Source organism: Pan troglodytes, chromosome 5 (assembly GCF_028858775.2).
Source record: "Pan troglodytes isolate AG18354 chromosome 5, NHGRI_mPanTro3-v2.0_pri, whole genome shotgun sequence".
Lineage (NCBI taxonomy): Eukaryota > Metazoa > Chordata > Mammalia > Primates > Hominidae > Pan > Pan troglodytes.
The window spans coordinates 81,965,701-81,981,871 of record NC_072403.2 but is presented as its reverse complement, the minus strand read 5'-3'; the positions used below and the strand labels follow the sequence as shown (position 1 = coordinate 81,981,871).

The 16,171-nt window shown below is 35.0% G+C and overlaps 1 protein-coding gene across 5 annotated transcripts in view; it reads right to left on the bottom strand.

Annotated features, from left to right (window-relative positions):
• COL19A1 (collagen type XIX alpha 1 chain) overlaps positions 1-16,171 on the bottom strand; it is a 339,181-nt gene that overhangs the window by 187,027 nt on the left and 135,983 nt on the right. For all 5 annotated transcript variants that reach the window (XM_001135236.6, XM_063813156.1, XM_016955766.4 and 2 more), the window contains one exon: positions 631-684. In XM_001135236.6, coding sequence (XP_001135236.3) covers positions 631-684 — 54 coding nt within the window. The remainder of the gene's footprint in view (positions 1-630; positions 685-16,171) is intronic.

The following is a 16,171-nucleotide window of genomic DNA, read 5'->3' as shown; positions in this document are numbered from 1 at the left end:
GAGTAAATGTAAATAAAATTACATTTCAGAGTGAAACCCACATTTGGGCCATCCTTCAAATTTTATCCTAAAATCTGGAGTGCAATTCTGGGAGGATAACCATCCTGAGGGGAAGGGGAGAAGATGACTGAGGTCCAAGGATATCACAGGCAATGTTATCCCCGAGGCTGTGGAACTGGTGCCATGGAGGGGAGCAATACGGAGTTAGTTTCCCTTCACTTCGCCCTTTCTTCCCATCACTGAAAGCCTACCAATACAGACGCCATCTATAGACTAGACGGAGATTTGGACTGAGATGAAAAGTGAACCACTGATAAGAGCACAAGCCATGGCAGAAGATATGTAAGACGAAAAAAGACAGAAAAAAAGGACTAGAAAATTTGCAAGCAAGAAACATCAAGGAGAAAGGCCTGTTAAGGCTAAGCACAGGTAGAAAATACATAAATCCAATGAAATGAAACTAAAAACACTGGGCCTCTACTGAGCCATGTGAAAAAACACCATGATTCTTAATTTTGTTGGATCATGGCTGGCTGGCTCTGCCAAAAATAGGCAAATCTTAATAGCATTAAATAGCATATCTTAGTGGTAAAATGTAAACAGAGTATCAGAAAAAAGAGTTAGGCTTACATTTTCTCCATTAAGGCCAGCCAGACCTGGATCTCCTTTTTCTCCTTGTTCACCCTAAAAAGAAACAATTTATACAATGAAAAATCTTATATCTGAAAACCTTTGCTAGCAAAAAATAAAGTTATGTTGGTTGGGTATTTATAACAATATGATTACTTTGCTAAACCCTTGAAAGGCACGTTTATTAAAAAACAATCCTGAGTCGTAAAACCAAACAGAAGTTTAAAAGTTCGAAGAAAAGCTGCAGCCGGGTGCAGTGGTTCACACCTGTAATCCTAGCACTTTGGGAGGCCGAGGCCGGTGGATCAATTGAGGTCAGGATTTCGAGACCAGCCTGACCAACACGGTGAAACCTGTCTCTACTAAAAATACAAAAAAAATTAGCCAGGCATGGTGGCACGCGCCTGTAGTCCCAGCTACTCAGGAGGCTGAGGCAGAAGAATTGCTTGAACCTGGGAGGCGGAGGTTGCAGTGAGCCAAGATCATGCCATTGCACTCCAGCCTGGGTAAGAGAGCAAAACTCCATCTCAAAAAAAAAAAAAAAAAAAAAAAAGCTGCATAAAAATGATTAAACCATAAAAATGGAACAAGAATATTTTCTTCTATAAGCAACAAAGAACTTTCTGGAAGGTGATTTGGATTGACAATATATACCAAGGATCTCATATCCGTTCATTTCATTTGGGCCAGTGATTTCACTTCTAAAAATGTATACTAATAAAATAATCAGAGATAAAATAATCAGAAATGAAAAAATCAGAGATGAAAAATTTTAGGGACTAATATGTAGAGTGTAATGCTATTTATAGTAGTAAAAAAAGAGAAGCATCCTAACTGTCCAATAATAGGAAACTGGTTAATGATATAGAGACAACGAATGGATTATGACGTAGCCATTAAAATCACATTTGTGAATTTTATTTTATACTAGAGAAAAATGTTCATGATATAAAAAGCAAGATACAGTTAATAAATAGACAAACCCAGTGGATAAATGTTAACCAATATATATTTCTATTAAAGTTACAAATGTTCAAAATGGTCACTAATACCACTGTGGATGATACATACCCATAGTGACATATAATTTTGTTTTCTTGCCACCTGAAAAGTGTATACTTCTATTGGCCCACCCTGCATATAGTATAATTCAATTTTTGAAAATGCCTTTCTACATATCCAGCTGTCTACCTACCTACCTGCACACCATCTACCCACAGGTCTTAGAAACAACACTGTGAGAAAACAAATCAAAGTAATAAAAGTGGTTAATCTATGCATTGTGATTACAGATTATTTTTTTCCTTCACTTTACTCCTGTTTTTAAAATTTTTTTTCTAGTGATAAATACGTATTAGCTGTACAATCAGTAAGGTGTTTAAAAATAAAAGAATATGTATAGAAAGTACTCAACACCAAGTGTATCCCTCTGCGTATGTCTGTGTGTGTCTGTGAAGTTAGTAGTAGTAATCTTTGCCTTATTCTCTTCTTTATATTTTCTGTTTTTCTTCCTTCATTTTTCCTATAATGAACATTATCATTTTTATTTGCAAAAAAGTAAAGAAAAGCAAGCACCTGAGATTAATAGATAATACATTACAGAAATACCTTTGCAAACTCTCAATTGTCTAAGGATATGTATTATTACTGTATGGAAAGCATAGGAAATGAAGTAAAAAATAACGTAATCACTGGGACATAAGAAACGCATACAATATACAAAACAAACAAAACTGCATACAAACATAACCAGTAAAAATAGGTTTAAGTTAAAATAAAGCTGAGGATTTTAAGCTAAAAATGGAAGGGTAAGGAATTACTCTATAGAATTGTGCTGTCCGATACAGCAGCCACTAGCCACATGTGGCTACTAAAATTAAAACTAAATTAAATTAAATGTAAAATTCAGTTCCTCAGTTGCCCTAGCTACATTTCAAGTGCTCAACCATGCCTACTATATTGGACTGTGCAGATCAGAACATTTCCATCATCACGGTAAATTCCATCCATTGGACATTGCTGTTGTAGAGGATGTCAAATATGACAGGAAGCAAAATAAGAATTAAAAGGCTCACAAATACACAGAAGAAAATATCTTTCTAATAAGGGGATCAGAAACAATAAAGTGTTAATACCAATACAAAATACGTTCAGGATAAGTTCTTAGAGTGAATAGAAATTTTTGACACAGAAGACACATATAATTCCATGGATATCAATATTAACTCCCAGAATGTAACTAAAAATGGATGTAGTCTTTATGCAAAAGTAATGATTCTCATAGATGGTAAGAATAAGCAACTCTACATATTAAAGAGATGTGTGCGTACAAGGAAATCTGCAAGCTTGACAGTGGTAATAAAAGCTAAATAAAAATAATATAGAGAACAGAGTTAATATTCTGATGAAATTTATGCTGCATAGCAAGAGAATAACAGATGTGGCAGAAGACTAAAGAAGAAACCCACTGCTTAAAATTGATTCCTAGCAAAACTCCACAATGGATTTTAAAAAGCATACTTTTTAACATATAAAAATAAGTTACTGTAATGAAATAAGGTTCATCAAAAATTTATTTGATTTATTGTTGTCATTTTTATAAAACGCTCATTCAATATTTATTACGTGCTCAAACCAGGGATATCCAACAATTCAATGTATCTGGATTTCCATAAAGTAGGAGTCAATGTCTCTTAAAATGCCCTTCAGGGTAAAGAATGGATATAGGTAAAGAATAAAAATATAGGCTGGAAAATATTACTATTGGTATGTAACTGGCAGAAAAATGGTATTCAATGAATATCTATCTTCTATACATTTATCTATTGACTTATCAACTATGCATCCATCCATCTATCATCTCTTAAGGTCCCTTAATCTCAGTACAATTGACAATTCTTTGTTGTGGGGGCAGTCCTGTACATTGTAGGATGGTTAGTATCATCCTTGCTCTCTGCTCACTAAAGGCCAGTAGCCAGCCTCTCTCCTAGTCCTGGAAAATAAAAAATGTCTGCAGACATTGCCAAATGTTCCTAGAGGGCAAAATCACCTCTGATTGAGAACCACTGATATATAGCATGAATACATATGTAACAGATTTATGATATAAAATCCTACAACATATCAAAGCAATATGCTGTAATAAACAACTTGAAATTTATTAGGAACAAATGTGCAATCCTGCATTTAAGTTAATTCTGGATGGATTAGAAAACCAACTTAAAAATAAAAATATTAAAGGACCAGAAGAAAATATAGGTGAACTTAGATAAAAGCTCATGGTAAGTAAGGCATCTCTAAGCATTAAACCAAAAAAAGAAATTCATAAGAGAAAAATATATAAATCTGACAAAATATTATGAACCTGTAAGGCAAAAATACTATCAACTTAATTAAAAGACAAATAACAAATTGGGGGAAAATATCATGTAGTGGTTTAATAGTTAACATCAATATGCAAAGATATTTTGTGTTGCGTTGCAATATATTCATAAGAAATATAATAATAGTCCAATTGATAGTTGAGCAAAGAACACATCAGGCAATTTACCACAAGAAATTCTAGATGGCAATTAATAATATTTTAACTAGTATTAAATAATCAGACTATATACTCGGACTAGAAGAACTCTAAAGCTTTCCCATATAAAATTCTATCACTCTTGAAAGAAAAGCAATAGGAGTTCTATATCTGGAAGGAAATATGTATTGATATCTATGTATTCACAAGTGTTGCATATTTAATAAATTCCAAACAATAGAAAATTGACAATAGTAACCAGCTGTTCCTTTTTTCTCCACTGAGAAGAAAATAAGCAAAAACAAAACTGCAGCATTAAAGATTTAAGCTAGAATTAAAGAAAACTTATTTGACATCAGAGGTTGTAGAGAGTAGAATGCATTTAGATTGTTTCTTGTGTTTGAATAAGTTGAAAAGCAGAAAAGATTTGAAAACAAAACCAACAATACATCTGTGGTGATTTCTTTACAAATAAAATAAATCATTCTAGTCTAATAAAAACTTCAACGAAATCCTAACCAAAGGAAAAAGAATGCATGGGAATTAGATTACATTTATGATTTTCCCAATAGCCATTCTATGATAAAACTAATTTCAAAAAGTACCAGAATTTAATGTTCTTCCAAACAAAACTGCAATGTCTTGTCATATGAAATATTATATTCTTAAGTAGTGAACTTACTGGTTCAAGTTAAGTAGTGAACTTGAATATAATATTCAAAAATATTATACATAAAATTTGAATTAGTCCATTATCCATAATGCAGGTAGTTATTAACATTACTAATCTTTCAATAGATAATAGCAATAATATAATAGCTTTTGTTCTCTATACCTTACTACATGCCAGGCCCTGTGCTAAGCACCTTACATAATAAGGACTTTTAATTCTAGCAGTAACCACACAAAGTGGGTAATCTCATCCCCATTTACAGATGATAAATCAATAGCTCAGAGGATATCAATAACTTCCATACAATCAAAGAACTCCATCTATTATCCTAAGTTATTTCCTCAATTACTTTGACTGCATAGGGACTTTTGTAAACTGGTTCAATTTCATCTTCTACCATATGCCCCTAGGACTACTTCAGCTTTTAGCTGAAGCTGGTGGTAGAAAATTCCTGTGGAGTTTTGGATGCTGTCAATATTTCACCTCAAGCCCAATCCTCCCCATTACTTTTCATTTTCTGCCTCTGGGATTTTTCTGAAGCCAGAGAGTTTGTTCAGCCCTGGCAAGGTATCCTGGAAAAATGGGGATAGTTAATGCTTCTAGAAATAATTCTCCAGCAAAGGGTGACAGGAATTAGTGGATTAATGTGTCAGCTTTCTGTTCTACAGAGGGATAATTTCCAGGCACATTCTACAGGCTTCCTCAGAGGGTTTCCAGTAGGACTCAGCTGCAGTTACCCACAATGATACGTAGCTCAAAACATGCACCCTTTAATTATCTTTCCCTTGTTTCCTGACTTATTTTCCTCATTCCCTCACTCCTGTATCCTGAGCTCCCTCTCAAATCAACTACCTGACCTAAAGTCATTGTCTCGGACCTTGTTTCAGGGGAATGCAAGTGAAGACAATGTCTATCAGCCCCCAATGCCTTCACTTTTGTCCATCCATGATCTGTCATTCCAAGTGTTTTGTTACCACCACTCTAAACACCCTTGCTCTACTAGCTTTCTGATGGAGCTAACTCCAGTGAATCAAACTGTCCACCTCTTGTTCCTAGAGAAAAAATATACAATTGGGTAGACCGGTATTATTATAAATTCATGATCACTAACCTAATTCTAGGTCCTTAAAGAGTGCCATTCCCCTCAAATCCTTGGTATTATGACTTCTGCTTTTACTCTCAAAAACCTTGCTTTCTACCAAGAAAAAAGAAGCCATCATACAAGCCTTTCCTTGATGCCATGAAATCTACAAATTCACTTATTTTAAAACCATTCTTTACTCTTCTACATGGAACAATTGTTCCTTACTGTTTAATGGTAATCTTTCAACCTGTGTTTTCAATCCTATCTTTTTCTGCTCCCTCATGGAATTAATGATTAAAATTATGGCCCTCTTCTGAATCTTCAGCCTTTTCTCCCTCACTTCTTTCTAACCACACTGAAACATGCTGTTGAATCTTCTGTTAAAACAAAATCTCGCACTTCTATATCCTGTCATTTCCAGCTTCACCTGGAAGGAAATCCTTCCTTTTTCAGATAAACTTCTTGAGCCAGGCTCCCAATACTCCTGTTTGCATTCATTACTCCCACTCACTCCGCAGTTCACTCCAGATTGACTTGTACCTTATTTGGTCCTCAAAAACTGCTCATGCCAAGGTCTTGGGTGACCACCATCAGACACCTTTTAGTCTTTTTCTTCCTTAACCTATCTGAAGCATTTGACATCTTTATGACAAGCCCCCTCCTAGAAATACTTACTTGCTGTGATACTATATTTCCTTCATTTTTATTCTACCTCTGTAGCTGCATTTACTCATTTTCATTTTTGCTAGATCCTCTAAGTGTTGCTGCTCCACAGGGATCTGTCCCAGCTTCTTATGTTTTCCCTTTCAACAAACTTTCCCTAGATGTTTTCTCTACTTTTACAGCTACAATGATCATCTATACGCTAATGAGTCTCATGTTCCTACTTCCAGCATAGATATCTTTTTTATTGTTTAGCTAACAGTTTTATTAAGGTATGATTTACTTGCCATAATACTGATACACTGTACATGTAGGGTGCAATAGTTTTAGTAAATTTATATAGGTCTGCACCCATCACCATAACCTAAGACTAAAATACTTCCATCACCTAAAAAAGTTTCCTTGTGCCAATTTGTAGTCAACTGCTTCTCACTCTTGTAGTCCCAGAAAACTACTGACATAGTTTTTGTCTCTATAGTTTTGCTTTTTTCTAGAAATTTCATATAAATAGAATCATACAATATGTAGCCTTTTTTGTCTAGCTTAATTGATTCAACATTATGCTTTTGAGTTTACCCATGTTGCATGGCTAAGTAGTTTGTTTCTTTTTGAGTAGTATCATTTATGTGGGTACACCATATTTTATTTATTAATTCACCAGTTTCTTATTTTTAGATATTCTAAATAATGCTGCCATGAACAATAAAATAAACATCTTTTTGTGGACATAGATTTTTACTTTTCTTAGGTAAATACCCAGGAGTTCAATTGCTAGGTCATAATAGGTAAGTATGTGTTTAACTTTCTAGGAAATTCCCAAACCAGTTTCCAAAGTGCCGTTTTACATTCCCATCAGCAGTGTATTAGGGTTCCTGATTTCCACATATTCTCACCAATTTTGTCAATCTTTTTGATTATAGCCATTTTAGCGGATGTATAGTATTTCATTGTGGCTTTAATTTGCATTTTCTTAATGATTAATGATCATTTCCTCTGCTTGTTAGACATTCACATATCTTCTTTGAAGAATCATCTATTTAAATCTTTTTTCCATTTTTAGTTTGCCTTCTTATTTGTGAGTTGTAAAAGTTCTTTATGTATTATTGATACAAGTCATTTATCAGATATATAATTTGCAAATACTTGCTCCCAGAATATGGTTTGGTTATTTTATTCTTGAAATAATATTTTTAAATTTAAAAAAATTTAACAGCTTTATTGAGGTGTAACCAGCATACAATAATTTTCAGATATTTAACATACACAAATTTGATGAGTTTTGACACATGCAAACAGCCATGAAACCATCATAACAATTAAAATAACAAACATTTCCATGTTTGCTTTGTTTTGTTTTGATTTTCCTAATGACTAATCATGTTGAACAACTTTTCATGAGTTTATTTGCAATTCATATATCTTTCGTGCGGAGTGCTATTACAATCATACTCATTTTAAAAATTGGATTGTTTGTTTAGAGCTATTTATATATTCTGGATAAAAGTCATTTTATCATATATGTAATTTGAAAATATTTCTCCCATGGTGTGCTTTGTCTTTTTATTCTCCTGGCAGTGTCTTTCAAAGAAGAAATATTTTTAACTATTTCTTTCATTGATTGACTTTTTAGTGTCATAGTTAAAAACCTATGCCTAACCTAAAGTCACAAAGTATTTATTCTGTATTTTCTTCTAAAAAATTTACAGTTTTGGTTTTTACATTTATTTCTATTACCTATTTTAAGTAAGTTTTCTATAATGTGGGAGGTATGGGTTGAAGTTCTTGTCTTTCTTTTTCTTCAACATGCAAATCCAACCACATAAAAGGGTTGTTGAAAAAAGCTATTTATTATCAGCTGAGTTATTTTTGTACCCCTGTTGAAAGCCATTTGTCTAGATATATGTGGGTTTACATTTTGACTCTATTATTTCCCATTTGTCTATTTGTCTATCTTTAAGCTGATGCCACACTTCCTTGATTATCATTATGATAAATGTTGAAATCAGGTAATATTAGTCCTTCAGTTTTGTTATTTTTTAAAAAATCATTTTGGCTATACCAGGTCATTTGCATTTCCACATGATGGCTAGAAAAATTAGTTGCATGTGCAAAAATGCTTCAGATTTTCATTGAGATTTCCTTGAATCTATAGATCAATATCTAAAGAACTGTCACCTTAATAATACTGGGTCTTCCAAACCACAAATCATCTCTACATTTATTTAGGTCTTCTTGAATTGCTTTTAGCAATGTTTTTTAGTCATCTGTGTACAGGTCATCACCATAAATAAAATTGTTTTCAAAATTTCATTTTTTTGATTGATTGTTGCTTGTATACGGAAATCAAATAAAAATTTGTATATTCAATTTGATTCCTGCAACCTTGCTAAACTTGCTAATGAATTGTAATCTTTTATTGTAGATTCTTCAGAATTTTTTACATATAAGATTATACCATCTAAGAATAAAGACGGGCTTTCTTCTTCTCTTCCATTTTGTATGTCTTTAATGGCTTTTTCCTGCAGTATTACACTGGCTAGAACCTCCAGGATAATATTGAATGTAAATGAGGATAGTGGATATTCTTGTATTGATCCTGATCTTAGAGTTCAGTCTTTCACCATTAAGTGAAAGATAATACTCACAATTTTTGTTTTCACAAATCCCTCTTATCAGAGTGACAAATTGCTCTTCTATTCTTAATTTGTTGAATGGGTATTGAATTTTGAAAAAATATTTTGTCCTGAATTCATTGAGGTAATCATATTGGTTTTGTTATTTCCTAATATGGTGCATGACATCAACAAATTTTCAAATGTTAAACCACTCTTTCAAGGTTTATAATTGTTTCTATATGTTATTGGATTCAGTTTGCTAATATTTGTTAAGTGGTTTTTTGTGTATGTGTGTGTGTGTGTGCATCTCTGTTTATGAGAGATATTAGCCTATGGACTTTTCTGAGGTCTTTGACTTGCAGTATCAGAGTAATATTGGCCTCATAAAATGAAGTAGGAAGAGTTCCCTCCTTTTTGATTTTTGAAAAAATTATGTGTAGGATTGGTCTCATTTCAAATAAAGATTGAAGACATCTGATAGAATTAAAGACATCTGAATCTAAGCTTTTTTTTAATAGCAAGATTTTAACTATTACAATGTATACAACTGAAATAGGACTATACAATTCTTCTATTTGTTTTTGAGTCAGTTTTGGTAATTTTTGACTTTCTAAGAATTTGTACATTTTATCTGTATTATAGAATTTATTAGCCTAAACTCATTGATAATATTCCCTTGTAAGCCTTTCAGTTTCTGTAGGGTCTGTAGTGGTGTCCCCTCCCTCATTGTAGTTACTGGTAATTTTTTCTTTCCTTTTTTTTTCCTGATCAGTCTGGCTAGAAGTTCACCAATTTTGTTGATCTTTTCAAAGAATCAACTTTTGATGGTATTAGTTTTCTGTATTGTTCTTCTAGTTATTTTTTTCCCATTTTTATTTTATTTCCACTCTGATTTTATTGTTCCTGCCTTCTACATACTTGGTTATTGATATGCTCTTTTTTCCATATTCTTGGAGGTGGATACTTAGATTATTAACATTAAATTTTTATTCCTTTCTAAGCATTTAAATCTATACAACTAAACTTGTTTTTATTTTTATTAAGCTCAAAATATTTTCAAATTTTCCTTTTGATTCCTTCTTTGACCTACAGGGTGTTGAGAATCATATTTTTTCATTTTGAAACATTTGAAGATTTAATAGAGATTTTTTCTAATATTGATGTCTAATTTAATTCCATTGTGACCAAAAACACACTTTATATAACTTGAATCCTTAAAATGTATTGTGATTCATTTAGTAATGGAGAATATAGTCTATCTTGGTAAGTGATTTATATGCACTTGGAAAAATGTGTATTTTATTATTGTTGGGTGGAGTGTTTTATGAATGTCAGTTCAGATGAGTGTAGGCTTATTCAAGTCTACTATATTCTTATTGAGAGAGGAGTATTGAAATCTTTAAATATAATTGTGTTAATTGCTTCTTTCTAATTTCTATTTATTTCTAATTGCCTATTGTCTTTCATTTCTGTCCGTCTCTGCTTCATGCATTTTGAGGCTCTGTTAGGTACATACACAATAATAATTGCTATATCTTCCTGCTATATTGGCCCTTTTATCATTATATAAAATATTCTTTCCTGTCTCCAATAATGTCACTTGTCATAGAGTCTGTGTAATACTATTATACTCACTCCATATTTCTTGTGGTTACTCTTTACATAGTACATCTTTGTATATATCCTTTAACTTTCAACCTGTTTGTATCTTGAATCTCATCCATATCTCTTGTAGATAGTATATAGTTGGATATTGCTTTGTAAAATCCAATCTGACATTCTTTACCTTTCGATGTATTTATTCTGTTCACATTTAATGTAATTATTGACATGGCAAATATCTATGTACAAAAAATTAACTTTGATTCATAAATCACACCCTACACAAAAATTAACTCAAATGAACAATGGACACAAATGTAAATTCCAAAGCTATAAAAATTATAGAACAAAACATAGAAAAATATTTTCTAACATTGGGTTGGGTAAAGGTTTCTATTTTGTTATTTAATTATTTCTATAAGTGTCATCATTTTTGCTCCCCTGTTCTTTCTCTCCTGCCTTCATTTTTGTTCAACAAATATTTTTAGCATGCTATTTTAGTTTTTCATAAATTTTTAGCTTTTTTTGAAATTTTTAAAGTGATTCTACAATATGCATCTTTACTTTATCATAATCTATTCCAGTTAATATTGACTTAATTTCAGAAAACTATGGCAAATTCCAGTTTAGATGTATTTCCTCTCCATTTTCTTGTATCATTGATGTCATATATAATATATTCATATCCTATAAATGTAACAGTGTAGTGTAATAGTTATTGCTTTAACATTATATTTTTTAAAAAATTAGAAGAAAAATACAAATATAGTCATATATCTATGACTATACAAACGCAAATATATGACATGACAAATACAATTATAGTCATCTATCTAAATATTTTAAATTTAAAAATTTGGATGGGGCCAAGATGGCCGACTAGAAACAACGGCAATCGGAGGCTCCCATAGAAAAGAACCATAATAAGCGTGTGAATCCTTCACCGGCAACCAAGGTATCCAGATTCTCTCATCAGAACTGACTAGGTGACTGGCATGATCCATAGAGAGGAAGGAAGAGCAGTGTGGTGCAGCAGCCCACCTGAGAGCCAGGGGAGCCCTCACCCCCCAGCCAAGGGAAGTGGTGAGTGAGCATGCTGCCTAGCCAGGGAAACCATGCTTTTCCCACAGAACTGTGCAACCCATGGATGGGAAAATCCCACTCGCAAACTCACACCACCAGAGCTTAGGGTCCCAACCCCAGAGCTGCGCAGATTCTCAACAGGCTCTCAGCTGGAATCTGCTTAAGCCTGCTGAGCTCCCAGGGGGAGGGGCAACCAGCCCCACAGCTGTGGCTTACTGTCTAAGCCATTTGAGCTCCCTGAGGAAGGGGTAGCAGCCAGCACTGGGACTCACAACTGCCTAACACACTAAGTTCCTTGGGTGGGGGAAGGGCTTTTCAAGGGAGACTGAAAAAGCCCTTTTCAAGGGCTTTTCAGTCTGTGCTTTTCAAGGGAGACTGAATGGCTTGGTCCCAATAGGTATCCCTCAAAGCCTGACACACTGGCTGTGGCAGACTGCAGCCAGAGAGCCTCTTCAGGCCTGACTCTGACTCATCCTTCCTCACTGGGCAGTTCTTCCCTGCAGGAAGTCCAATAACTCCAGCCAGAGGCTCCGGGACAGAACCTGGATCTCCCTGGGCATGAGCCCCTGGGCAGGGGGCGAGTGACCACAGTCTCTGTGGACCAGCAGACTTAACCATTCCTCCTGGTAGTTCTGAGGAATCTGGGCAGCCCAGACAAGTGGGTTTCCCCCTAGCAAAGCACACCCCCTCCACCAAGGGACAAAGTGCTTCATTAAATAGGTCCTGTTCCCCGTGCCACCCAACTGGGTGAGACCCTCCTATAGGGGTTGTTAGACACCCTATACAGGGGCAATCCTACTGGCATCAGGTTGGTGCCCTTTGAAGTCAGAGATCCCAGAAGAAGGAGCAGACACCCATCTTTGTTGTTCTCCAGACTCCTTGAGTGACATCTCCAGGCGTGGGAGCAAACCAGATGAATAGGGCCTGAAGTGAACCCCGAGCAAACCGTAGCAGCCCTACAGAAGAGGTACCTGACCATTGAAAGAAAAATAAACAAACAGAAAGCAACAACAACAGTATCAAGAAAAACAAAAGTCCCTAAAAAAAACTCCATCCAAGGGTCAGCATCCTCAGAGATCAAAACTAGACAAACTCATGAAGATGAGAAACAATCAATGAAAAAATGTTGAAAACTCAAAAGGCCAGAGTGTCTCTTCTCCTCCAAATGATTGTAATATCTCTCCAGCAAGGGCACAGAACTGGACGGAGGATGAGATGGAAGAATTGACAGAAGTAGGCTTCAGAAGATGGATAATAAAAAAGTATGCTGTAATCCCAGCACTTAGGGAGGCCAAGGCGGGCACATCACGAAGTTAGGAGATCGAGACCATCCTGGCTAACACAGTGAAACCCCGTCACTACTAAAAATACAAAATATTAGCTGGGTGTGGTGGCAGGCACCTGTAGTCCCAGTTACTCAGGAGGCTGAGGCAGGAGAATGGCATGAACCCGGGAGGCAGAGCTTACAGTGAGCCGAGATCGAGCCACTGCACTCCAGCTTGGGTGGCAACAGAGCAAGACTCCGTCAAAAAAAAAAAAAAAAAAGTATGCTGAGCTAAAGGAGCATGTTTTAGTCCAATGCAAACAAGCTAAAAACCTTGATAAAAGGTTTGAGGAGCTGCTAACTAGAATAACCAGTTTAGAGAGGAACATAAATGACCTGATGGAGCTGAAAAGCATAGCAATAGTACTTCATGAAGCATACACAGAGCATTACACTTTGTGAAGTGGAAGAAAGGATTTCAGAGTTTGAAGACCACCTTGCTAACATAAGGCATGCAGATAAGATTAGAGAAAAAGAATGAAAAGGAATGAACAAAGCCTCCAAGAAATATGGGACTTTGTAAAAAAGACCAAACTACGATTGATTGGAGTACCTGAAGATGATGAGGAGCATGGAAACAAGCTGGAAAACACACTTCAGAATACTATACAGGAGAACTTCCTCAACCTAGCAAGACAGGCCAACATGCAGATTCAGGAAATACAGAGAATGCCACTAAGATACCCCTTGAGAAGATCAACCCCAAGACACATAATTATCAGATTCTCCAAGGTTGAAATTAAGGAAGAAAATATTAAGGGTAGCCAGAGAGAAAGGCCAGGTCACCTATGCAGGGAAGCCCATCAGACTAACAGCAGACCTTTCAGCAGAAACTGTACAAGCCAGAAGAAAATGGGGACCAATATTCAACATTCTTAAAAGAAAGGATTTTCAACCTAGAATTTCATATCCAGCCAAACTAAGCTTCATAAGTGAAGGAGAAATAAAATCCTGTACAGACAAGCAAATGCTGAGGGATTGTGTTACCACCAGGTCTGCCTTGCAAGAGCTCCTGAAAGAAGCATTGAATATGGAAAAGAAAATCTGGTACCAGCCACTGCAAAAACACACCAAAATATAAAGACCAATGACACCATGAAGAAATTGCATCAACTAATGTGCAAAATAACCAGAAAGCATCATGATGAAAGAATCAAATTCACACATAACAATACTAACATTAAATGTAAAGGGGCTAAATGACCTAATTAAAAGACACAGACTGGCGAATTGGATAGAGTCAAGACCCATTGGTGTGCTGTACTCAGGAGACCCATCTCACATGCAAAGATACACAAAGGCTCAAAATAAAGTGATGGAGGAAAATTTACTAAGCAAATGGCAAGCAACAAAAAGCAAAGGTTGCAATCCTAGTCTGACAAAACAGACTTTAAACCAACTACGATTAAAAAAAAAAGACAAAGGGCATTACATAATGGCAAAGGGAACAAGTCAGCAAGAAGAGCTAACTATTCTAAATATATATGCACCCAATACAGGAGCACGCAGATTCATAAAATGAGTTCTTAGAGACATACAAAAGAGACTTAGACTCCCACACAACAATAGTGGGAGACTTTAACACCCCACTGTCAATATCAGACAGATCAATAAAACAGGAAATTAAAAAGGATATTCAGGACTTGAACTCAGCTCTGGATCAAGTGGACCTAATAGATATCTACAGAACTCCCCACCCCAAATCAACAGAATATACGTTCTTCTCAGTGCCACATGGCACTTATTCTAAAATCAACCACATAATTGGAAGTAAAACACTCCTCAGCAAATGCAAAAGAACTGAAATCATAACAAACAGTCTCTCAGTGCAAGCAAGTTTGAACTCAGGATTAAGAAACTCAAAACCACACAATTACATGGAAATTGAACAACCTCCTCTGAATGACTTCTGGGTAAATAATGAAATTAAGGCAGAAATCAAGAAGTTCTTTGAAACCAATAAAAACAAAGAGAAAACTTACCAGAATCTATGGGACACAGCTAAAATAGTGTTAAGAGGGAAATTTATATAACACCTAATGCCCATATAAGAAAGCTAGAAAGATCTCAAATTGACACCCTAACATCACAATTAAAAGAGCTAGAGAGGCAAAAGCAAACTAATCCAAAAGCTAGTAGAAGACAAGAAATAACTAAAATCAGAGCAGAATTGAAGGAGATAGAGACACGAAAAACCCTCCAAAAAATCAATGAATCCAGGTGCTGCTTTTTTGAGGAAAAAAAAACAAAAAACCAACAACAACATGGATAGACCACTAGCTAGACTAATAAAGAAGAAAAGAGAGAAGAATTAAATAGACACAATAAAAAGTGACAAAGGGGATATCACCACTGACCCCCACAGAAATACAAACTACCACCAGAGAATACTATAAACACCTCTACACAAATAAACTAGAAAATCTAGAAGAAATAGATAAATATATATAAAAATATATTTTAAAAAACACCCTTTCAAGACTAAACCAGGATGAATAGACCATGAATAGACCAATAACAAGTTCTGAAACTGAGTCAGTAATTAATAGCCTGCCAACCAAAAAAAAAGCCCAGGACCAGACGGATTCACAGCTAAATTCTACCAGAGGTATAAGGAGGAGCTGGTACCATTCCTTCTGAAACTGAAAAAGAGGGACTCCTCTCTAACTCATTTTATGAAGTCAGCATCTTCCTGATAACAAAACTGGGCAGAGACACAACAACAAAAAAGAAAACTTAAGGCCAATATCCCTGATGAACATCAGTGTCAAAATCCTCAACAAAATACTGGCAAACCGAATCCAGCAGCACATCAAAAAACGTATCCACCATGATCAAGTTGGCTTCGTCCCTGGGATGCAAGGCTGGTTCAACATGTGCAAATCAATAAATGAAATCCATCACATAAACAGAACCAAAGACAAAAACCACATGATTATCTCTATATATGCAGAAATGGCTTTTGATAAAATTCAAC